The sequence below is a fragment of the Cupressus sempervirens genome, chromosome 4 (assembly GCF_028749045.1).
Source record: "Cupressus sempervirens isolate cs-2001-9-10 chromosome 4, ASM2874904v1, whole genome shotgun sequence".
NCBI lineage: Eukaryota > Viridiplantae > Streptophyta > Pinopsida > Cupressales > Cupressaceae > Cupressus > Cupressus sempervirens.
In genome coordinates this window covers 145,454,530-145,465,473 of record NC_143121.1, presented here as the reverse complement: position 1 = coordinate 145,465,473, position 10,944 = coordinate 145,454,530, and the positions used below count along the sequence as shown (strand labels likewise).

General features: G+C 35.8%; 1 protein-coding gene across 1 annotated transcript; it reads left to right on the top strand.

The window, feature by feature from the left end:
• The first annotated feature begins 1,930 nt into the window (after nt 1-1,930).
• Nucleotides 1,931-4,068, top strand: LOC149560370 (xanthotoxin 5-hydroxylase CYP82C4-like). The gene is made up of 2 exons (XM_089824661.1): nt 1,931-2,984; nt 3,118-4,068. The coding sequence occupies exons 1-2, from the start codon at nt 2,055-2,057 to the stop codon at nt 3,739-3,741; spliced, it is 1,554 nt and encodes a 517-aa protein (XP_089680787.1). The 5' UTR covers nt 1,931-2,054; the 3' UTR covers nt 3,742-4,068.
• The last annotated feature ends 6,876 nt before the right edge of the window (nt 4,069-10,944 follow it).

Here is a 10,944-nt window from a genome sequence, read left to right as displayed (position 1 = left end):
ATAGTTTCGTGTTTTGACACGTGCAATGTAGAAGAAGACTATAGTTTTAAGAAAATTAAGTAGGAACAGATTGCAATTTTTCTCCTGGGAAATAGATTTGTAATTCAATTTTTTATAATTATGTTGGATGTGTCCATTGGATTTGGATAAAATTTGATTTTGCAATAGGCAACACACTTCGGTTTCATTCATCTTCACTCACAATCTTATCATTTTTTTTTAGAATTTTTTAATATATAATTAGAAAGCATGTCTTTTCATCCCATATAATTTGTAGACAAATAATATGGAGTTGGAAAGCATGAGAAGGCTCAGTTGGAGCCTATCAATTGCTTAGAAAGAAGGGCAACGCCAGAACCAAGGAGAATCAAAGGGGTGACAAGGGGATAAAAACTTCTATATAAAAGATAAAAGAATGATTGTTTTCAAGCATCTATCAAAAAAATGTTACCTAGATTAATGGTCGGAATCTCACGGTTAGAAGCATTAGCAATAATGGAGTCATACAATCTCTGATCGTACTAGATTGTTTTTGTTTTTTCTTTAAAAGTATCTCTAATAATATTCAAATGGATCAGTACTAAATGGAGTTATTAGTCTATGATTGTACGAAATTTGTGTTCTATTTTTTTAAATTTATGCTCATGTAACAGTTTTCAAAAGCATCAATAATAATGGAGTTATCTAGTTGTTGATTGTGGCAGAAAAAATTTGTATCTTTACCCCTAACAATTAATGGAAAAAAAGCAGCAGAGAAGATCCTGCTACAACTAAGTTTCAACACTAATGAAAAAATTAGGGGAACAAGATTTTACCACCATCAACGCAAACAGGTCACAGTAAAAATGAGTAAGACAAGATTCTGGCACTATTACACTAAGAGAGTTAATAGGGGGAAAATGCAAATAGTAATTCAATCATGAAAGTACAATGATGAATACCTGTCTAGGCACTCATCTTGAATTTCCGCTAGGACTTTTGCTAGCGGATAACTTATAGAAAATTCTCCTCCACCATACCTGCCTATTACAGTGGCTTTGCACTCCATGACAATGGATTTCGACAATGTTTTAGAATGGAGAACTTTCCATAAACTATTTATCTTCAATTTTTGGTGCAAAAATTAAATTTTACCCCTACTAGAATTGCCACCATCTAATCAAAAATTAGAAATTAGTAATTTAAAATTAATTAAAAAATAAACTACCTTTTGACCTTAGGAATTTATCATTAGTTTTTATTATAGACATTAATTGTGCCCACCACTGAAAACATTAGTACCCTGCCTTATGCAAGAGAGGGACTAATAATTTGATTATTATATATCTATGAATTTATTGTTACAAGCAAATAAACTAGCAATTTAGTGTCACTAGGGGCTGAGATGTGATGGATACATCATGATGACATGCAACATCTCACCAATGTTTCGTGACTGAATAGCCCCAGCCTTTCTTGAACCTGCCCATTCCATACCAAAGTACAAATGTTACTATACAATTTTGTGTCGCCTTTTTATACTGTATAAAAAAATGTTTAACGTTATGCTCATTAGAAATAGACTCCAAAGATGGTTGCAGCAAAACTATAATTGATGTTTTTTTTGTTTGGATTTTTCTAATAAAAAGAGAGCTGTCCTCCACTACTTCATTGACTAAATGGCAGCCCCCTTTATTTCTAATCTAAGTTCAAAATCATGGCTCGAAATTATTCCACAGTGACAGTTCACGGGATATTTCTGATATTAAAATTAAATTTGTCAACGATGAGATTACCGGCACGTTCAAAATGGATATATTTTCGGTAATGATTTGAAAAGTGTCCAATGAACAATTTAATAAATATTAGGTGTAAAGTGAAAAATAGTACTGCTACACGTTGTCACGGATTGCATTTTCAATGACAATATTTTCAACGAAAGGCGGTCTTGCATCCAAATCTGAAAGCCGTGGTCATTCAAAACTCTGCCAATCTCAATTATTGGCACAAGGGTCGGCCGCGAATTAAGGCCGAGTGCTTCATCATATGTGAGGCGTGCTAAGTCCTGAATTATTATGGCTTTAGAATTGGCAGCTTCCATTATTCTTCTTGCTCTGCTAGCACTGCCTTCACTTTGGCTTCTTACAAATTCTATCAGGACAAGAAACAGTAACACTAGGGCAAAGGTAAACCTACCCCAGCCTCCATCGTGGCCAATACTTGGGCATCTTCTTGTACTAAGTAGAAGCAAACAGCCACTTCACAGACTGCTCTCATCTCTTTCAGAAACGTATGGCCCCATCATTCATCTCCGACTTGGATTCCGCTCGGTGTTGGTCATCAGTTCTTCAGATCTTGCAAAAGAATGCTTCACAACTAATGACAAAGCTTTTGCTTCGCGCCCACTCCTGTCTGCAGGAAAGCATATTGGGTATGATTTCAAAAACTTCGGCTTGGCTCCTTATGACTCATACTGGCGGAACATCAGGAAAATTTGCAACGTCCAACTGTTTACGTCAAACAGAATTGAATCATTCAAGGAAGTCCGCACAGAGGAGATTTCCACCCTCATCCGTTCCCTGTTCGAGAGTTGGGAGCAAGATCAGATGAACCCAGTGAACATGAAGTCGAGGCTCTCTGATCTCACATATAATATCATGATGCGAATAGTTGCTAGCAAAGGGATCTCGTCGGATCTCACTTCTGAAGATCTCCGTGAAGCGCAGCACTTTAAGATGTTGTTGGAGAAATATGTTTTGCTACTTGGGTTGTTTGATATCGCTGATTACCTGCCCGTTCTTAAGTGGTTCGATCTACAGGGAATAGTGTTTTCTATGAAGAATCTAACGAAGAGAATAGACGTGTGTATGAATAAGTTGTTGCAGGATCACCGAGAGAAGAGAGGGGACCATGCTCGAGACTTAATCGATGTTCTCATCTCTGCAACAGACAACGACGAAATTCAGTCTGACAATAAGGACGATGTGGTCAAAGCCAACGCCTTGGTATGCTGTGTTACATAATTTTGAATGTAATTATTTCCCTGCACAGATAACATTAAAAGAACCAAAAAATTAATGACAACCCACGTGCTTTTTCATTTCTTACCTTTAAGATATTTTCTTTTCGATTTTGCAGAGCTTGATAAGCGCAGGTACTGAAACATCTTCTGTGACCATTGAGTGGGCACTGTCAGCTCTGCTGCAGAACCCTCATATTTTGCATAAAGCCCAGCAAGAGCTCGACTCACATGTCGGTCAGGACAGATTAATGGAGGAATCAGATCTGCCCAAGCTGAAATATTTGGAAGCAATTGTAAAGGAAACTCTAAGGCTTTTTCCAGCTGGACCGCTTCTGGTCCCTCATGAATCTACCGAGGCGTGCAGTGTAGGAGGATACAGTGTTCCCGCAGGAACTCAACTGTGGGTGAATGTTTGGGCAATTCAGAGGGATGCAGCTGTGTGGGAACGCCCAACGGAATTTGAGCCTGAACGATTTCTAATTAAGAGCAGCCGAGAAATTGATGTAAAAGGGCAGGACTTTGAATTGTTTCCATTTGGCTCAGGAAGGAGAATATGCCCCGGTATGTCTTTGGCGTTGATTGTTGTCAGTCATACATTGGGGCGGCTGCTTCAGAGCTTCGAGTGGTTTGTTCCAGAGGGCACTGAAATTGATATGACAGAGGGGTTTGGTCTCACAATGCCCAAATCAATTCCATTGGAGGCCATTATCAAACCTCGCCTACCCCTCGATCTCTATTGAAGAGTTTTCAGGTCTAGTCAACACAATGTTTGTTCGCACTGATGTACTTTACTAGGAATAGGTCATAAAGTTTAATTACCTTAGCATTATTAATGTAAAAAATGGTTGATTGTATAGTATTAAAATTAGGATTTTCGCGTGTTTCTTTATAGCAGCTTCTCTCAATTTGGAGCTCAACAAATCTGATTCAAATGGGTTGTGATTATTAGATAGATAGCAGTGTTTCTGTAGTAGATTCAAATGGCTAAACAAGCTAGCGTGTCCAATTTGGTTTGGAAAAGCATAAATATAAGAATGGAAAAGAGGAATTGTATTGTTTTGTCTTCATTAGAGGCTACTACTTGAGCACTTATGAAATTCTGATTCTGTCTACAACTTGCAATTGGAATGATAATCTTGTTGCTGCTACCGGTTTTATAAACAAACTTGAAGTTTTTATATTCATGGAATTACTTCTGAGAAAATGATAATTACGCCGTAGGCGTTCCCTATTGAATGTAAGGAGCTCACTTTGACATCCAACGGTTGACAGCCATGGAGAGCAAATGACTACCTCCATGGAGAGCAAATGACTACCATTGGAATGCTTTGAGATCTTTTTAGTTTTTCACTGTTCACCACACGGTAAAGGCAGACAAGGAGACAACAGGGGAAATACACAGGAAAAGGCATAGGGAGCAGGTTGGAGAGTGTGATAAGCTTTTGTGCTGCTTCGCTGTCAGCTGCTGTGTTTTACGTGCTCTAACCACTCACTTAGCTGTCCATTGTTTTCTGCACTATCCTCTCTCCCTCCCATTTCTTTATTTTCCTCATTTCCCCCTTCACCACAGATTACATTTCTTCATATTGCTCCTCAACCTTCTTAGAAACCAGAGGAAATTTTATTAAACGGAGATTTGGGGTTTTAGGTTTTTTCTCCCTTTTCTTTCCGCTTTATCAATCTCATAATAGATATGCTCATGTAAGATCATGGCCTTAGCCTCTCAGATTTGGGTTTTTTGGGTATTTCAGTTTTAATGTTCTAGAATTTCATAATTTTGGTTGTATGGATTTGGAGTTATTTTCCTTGTTTGCGAGATTTTTGAGGATGCAGACAGAACAGAAGAATGAATGTGTCAGTTCTGTTTTTGAGAGATCAATTGAGTGAGGAACTTCTAAATTTTTAGATTACAGAGAATAGATGGTTTGTGGGATTCCTATGGATTCAGATAGGGTGCCAACTTTGTTTTTGAGAGATTATTTGAGGGAGGAGTTTTTAAATTTTCAAATACATATTTTCTGTCAGGTGGGTTGTGTGGAATTTTTTAGGATTGAGACAGACTCTCAATATTTTAGGACAGGAATGAATGAGTCAACTTTATGAGAATAATGAATTTGTCAACTGTATTGGGTTTTCAAGACAGCGATGAATGAGTCAAAATGAATTTGTCAACTGTATGGGATTTTTGAGGATTGAGATAGATGAAGGATTTAATAACTTCCTTTTTCAGAGGGGAATGAATTTGTCAATTTTTTTATTCAGGAGGAATGAATTTGTTCACTTTTACAGAAATGAAATTGTTCACTTTTACAGAAATGAAATTGTCAACTTTATTTTTGGGAGATCAATTGAAAAGGGTTATGTTTGCTCCAAATACATCTAATCTATCAAGAATGCTTGTGAGATTATTGAGAATTGAGACAGACTGCCATAATTTAAGATAGTAAAAAAATTTCAACTTTGTTATCCCGAGGACAACTGAATAAGGATTGTTTTTATTTGCAGATGCACATTCTCAGTTTCTGCAAACTAATTGTTTATGTCAGGATCAAAAGGACTAGACATTACAAATATGTTTAGACACAATATTAAAATAATCAAGCTCGGTATTTCTACCTATCTTCTGCTTCTCCATTCCACTTGTTGAAAAATCTAGGAGGCCGAGGCATGCAGGAAAGTATATGCCCATAGAAAAATGCGTATTACAGATCTTTCTCACACTTGATTGAGATTTTTTATATTGAATTTGTCTTTTTATTTTTGTTTTATATAGACAGCCAGAAAGTTCAAAGGACTATTGGCTTATTGCAGATTTCTTGATAATTAATTGAATTTATCTTTTTATTTCTGTTTTATTTAGAAAACCAGTAATTACTATTGGCTTATTATATAGACTTGATAGTCCTGTTATCTTTTGGGTTAATTGTAGACAGTAGTAATAAGTTCTATTCGGCTCAGTAAGTTGGGAAATATTGAATTTATAGTTTTCTATTGATCTCTCTTGCTTTCTCATTGCAGTTGGGTGTTGCTGAATTTCTTTCTTTCTTACAGTCGGATAATGCTGAATTTGCTTTTAATTGTTGCGGAAGATAACTTTTCCCTTTTCAGTTTTTTTTCTTTTTTCCTTCTCAGTATATTTGGATAATGTTGAATTTCCTAATTTCTGTTGATTGATGTTGAATTTTCTGTTTTCCATTGCACAAGAGGACTTCGCTGGATAAATACTTCAGCTGCTGCATAAAGTATTCATCTGTTGGGGATCAAGGTTGAAAATCATCGGCCTGATTATATGACACTGTAAAATTCCAAACTTGGGGCTTGCAGGGTTTTTGGTATGTGAAATTTTATTTTTGGGTCATGAAGAATGGATTGAACTTATTTGTAAAATTTTGGAGTTCTCCACACACTGCGCTGTGCTTTAAAAAGCAAATTTTTGTTTGGGTTTTGTGCTTTGTACCAGATGCATTGTCTGACGTTACAGAATTCCATAAAAGGAACTCTTCTCTGTTATAAAATCCATTCTTTGTTTTCAAGATCAAGTAAGATAATTTACTTTACACTCGGAGACAAACCAATTGAAATCTATATATCTAGGAACTGGCCTGTAGTATAAACTTCATTCTTTCTTTTCAAGATCAAGCAAGATAATTTACCTTGCACTCGACACAAAACAAATGAGATCTATATATTGTTCCAAGAAGACTTTTTTTGGAAGTGTGAGCAGAAGATTAAAAGGAACAGGAAAACCATTAAATACTGAATGGATCATAACCCACATTTCAAAGATCTAATACTGTTAAAGCATAACATTCATTTCTATATGGAAAACAAGGAAAATGGATTCTTTCAAGAAAAATGATAGGAGGAATTTGATAGCGTAAGCTACAGAAGACTAAACGAAAATTACTCACACGGTGACATAATAAAGAAAAAGACCAACGTAATCAAATTTCAGCCTTAATCATGATCATATAACTAGCTAATATATACTCTATATGTAAAATACCCCGAGATGCATCGAGGCATTGAATTTTTTTAAAAAGGTTGGATGACCATCAAAGAAATCTCAGTCATTCAACCATCATAAAGAAAATGCAAAAATTTATTCACGTCTTGAGCCCGGGTGAGAGATGTCCACATCATAGTAGCTTCCATCGAAGTGTTCCACCAGTTTCCCATTCCATGAAGAGCAAGTTTGCTCCTGCTTCTACTCCATTCTTTCTTGGGCATTAGTTTTTTCTCACTCACAGTGCTCTACAAAACCCTCCATCTTTTGCTGAAGCTGATCTCAATCTGAGGCCCTACCATTGGCAAAGATGGCTATGAAGAATTAACCTTGCCGGAGTCAAATGTGGAGAGCATGACAAGCAAGATCATGAAGAGAAAGATTGGAGCACAGATTGAGATTGTGGATTTCGCACTCTTGGAGAGGCTATATTTGGATGCTTTCTCGTCAAAGAAGAACAAGAGCCTCAAAACATCTCTGGCTCCAATGCTACTTGATCTCTCTAACATGGCATAAGAAGATCTCTTTCTTGTAGCCCAACTCATTGCACAAGGATGAATTATTTGGGCAAAAGGAAAAAGAATGGAAAGAAAGCTGATTTCAATCACATAATGAGAACTCTGTTGCAAAGATGTGATGAGAGGAGTAGAGGAAGAAGAGTAAATGGACACTAATTAAGTGGGAACATAGCTACAAAGAGTCACAATTAGTCTGACAGATCAATATTTTTTTAGGTTTGAAGCATGAAACTGTAACACGTGATCTAGGATAGAATTTTGTCCTCAACTCAAATGCAGTAGGTGGAAAGATGTATGATTGTGCGTAGAAAACTCCATATGAAACTCCACTCTTGATTCTCCTGTTTCCACTCTCATTCAAAACTTCAATCTTCTATTATGTCATGAGACCTTCATCGTTCATGGCCTGCATCAATATTTTGTGGATTGCTTTGTTCATTCTGCTAAAATGTCCAAAATAGGTTTCTTTTCCAAGGCCTTCCGTCCCAACAAAACTTGGTATCGATGGAGTTAGTGAATCCAATTGAGTGAACCTACTGGAGATGCTTTTGCTTGAGTTGAAAAGCCTCATTTGCATAAACAGAAACAATCACAACATCAAATAGTGCTTGTAGTGTTTCAGATTCAAATCTCCAAGAAAGCCCTGATTCCAATTGCTAGATTAATCTTTCGTTGTTGAGGATCATAGACATGTATGCAAGTTAAAGACGAAATCCATGTCTCTTCATCATTATTCTCCACAAATCTAAATTCTTATTCGATAAAAAATTCATAATATAGATGAGCATCCATCAATGTTGTCTTCTCTACCCCACTCTCCCCCATCAAACATGTCAACACACTTGGCCTGAATGTCCTCATGCTCACATCATGCAGTGACTAAAGTCGGTTTCCTATGAGTCCTTGTTGTTTCAATTCCTACACAATTTTGATTACCATTACTAGGATGTCTTGAAAAAAATAATCACTCAAGTATTGATCATGATTAATGGTTATTTTTGCATAAAGAATTGGGTGGGAGTGGGCACATGAGCATACCTCAGGCATGTTGACGAAGTAATTAACTTTGTGGAAAGCCATGGAGAGAGGTTGAAGGGAAAAACCATTTCTTTCTTACTAGCCTCATGGGCACTCCTTTCATTTTCACATTAATGTAAATCCTTTGAATTATTAGGTCCTCCAAAGATTCTCTTGTTCACAAGCACCCGCACAAGTATATTGGGTGAGAGATTAGGAGGCTTGGATTTCATGTTTATCAGCTTTGAACAACTCTCAAAAGAGAATTGATGAGAGCATAAAGTTCCTATATTTTAGGCATCTGATTGAATTGGTTTTGTTGGCTGTGAAGATCTCCACTGTGCAAATCTTTTGAACATGTCTTGGATCAAGGACTCTGCTGCATTAGTTTGAGGTGAATTTTAGTTAGATTTTATAGGTAGTTGTATGAATATCTATATTTAACATAAACGCCCAAATCAGAAAATGGCTCGATGTTTTTAGAAATTATAAAACAATCTCACTCTGTCTTTGATTGGATCTATAAACTTGCATGCTTTGAACTTTAAGATTCAGGGACTGAAATATTGAATGGAGAAGCTCAATGTAAGACAACTGCCATTAATTTTTGTTTACTTTAAACTTTGAACTCAGCCAAATCTACACATAAAATTGTCTTGTGAAATGTATATTCTAAAGAATGTTTGAATTCAGCTGGAAGATGAAGAATATTTGAATAAATTCAGCCATGAAATGAGGAATATTTGACTATTTCAGATTTGGAAATCCACTTGTTATAAATTTTAAGGTAGATATTGGATTGGAGAGTTTAAGAAATATCATCAATTTCTATTACCATATGCTTTTTCAATACTTTAAAAAGAGATAGAGGAAGGGCATAGTTAGAAAATAGTTAGGAACCCTACATGTATATGGTAGAAAATATTTTTTTTTTTGTTTTTATTGATCTTAGATTTCTGAAATTTGTGGTAAGAGATAGAAAAGGATAGATACATAAAGGGAGAAACTAGAGGTACTAGGATAGAGATGGAGAGATAGAAATGGAGTTAAGTGGGAAGGGAGAGAGGGAAGATACGAGAGATACTGAATGTGACTGATACTAAGATAGAGATAGAGAGAGAAATAGATGGAGATGAGAAGACAAAGAGATATATCAAAGAAGAGAGAGAGGTGGAGAGAAAGGGAGAGATATGTCGAGATAGGGAGAGGTGTAGAGGGAAGAAAAAGAGAGAGACGTATATCTAAATGGAGATTGAGAAGAAAATGGAAAAAAGAGGAGAAGGAAATATAGAGGGAGAGAATGGAGATGGAAGATATTAACATATAAAGAAGAGAAAAGGAGTAAGCAATATATATAAAGATAAAGATAGAGGCACAAACATATATTTAGAGACCAAGGTAGAGATGGGGAAATATATAGGGATAGAGAGTCATGGAAAGATAATAAGGTAAACATATACATATCTAGATAGATATAGAGATAGAGGGAGGATATAGAGAGAGATGGGAGAAGAAATATGGAGATGTGGACATAGAGTGAGAGGGTGAGAGAAAAATAGATAGAGAGATAAAGATCAATCAAAAGGTACAAATAGAAAGAAATCAGAAGAGATAATGTCGAAGAGGGTATAGAAAGAGATATAAATGGTGAGATAGACTAATAGAGAGATGAATAGATAAAAAGAGGATGAGGGGAAGAGACAAACAATAAGACAAATACTTAGATAACCTTCCATAATTCTGCGGCGTACCTATTGCACACCAAGGTGCGATTGCTAGTTATTCTATACTATCTGTGTTGAACTTTAATATATATAGTTAGATGCCTCCACTATTCTGGTACCCAGTTGGGAATTAGAAGTCACAGTGAAAGATTACAAAATGAGAGTTGCACTATTAAAAGCTAGTTGTAAAGATATAAATTGATGTTGATTGTCAAGAGTTGTCACAGTGCAGCTTTGAAAAATAATATCACAAAGATATTATTTCTATCTATAACTGATAAATTATAAAGTCCAAAGATATTATTTCTATTTATAACCTATAGATTATATAGTCCAAATACAAGGCCTATTCATGCTTCTGTAACTGAAACTAATCAGTGCACCAAATTGCAATTATTATGTGAGATTAAGGAAGGATTTAGGAAGGATGACAATAAAAAACTTAAATTTGAAACTATTCATTATGCTTTTGTGGATTTCAATATTTCTTTTCAGAAGCCCTATTTTGGGACAAAGTGGGCAAAATGTTGCATGTTGTTGAGTATGCCTTTATTCAATAGTGTATGCAATAAACTAAATAGTACTGACAAATTTATTTTATTTACATTTTTTAATTAAACTGAAAATGATCATGTGAAAAGAACAGTAGGAATCAATGCAAACTTGGTATCTGGGGAA

Bases quoted from the DNA above. Each gene is read 5' to 3' on its own strand.
- LOC149560370 (XM_089824661.1), top strand. From the start codon at position 2,055: ATGGCTTTAGAATTGGCAGCTTCCATTATTCTTCTTGCTCTGCTAGCA. The intron at 2,985-3,117 runs GTATGCTGTGTT...TCGATTTTGCAG, and splicing joins TGGTCAAAGCCAACGCCTTG to AGCTTGATAAGCGCAGGTAC.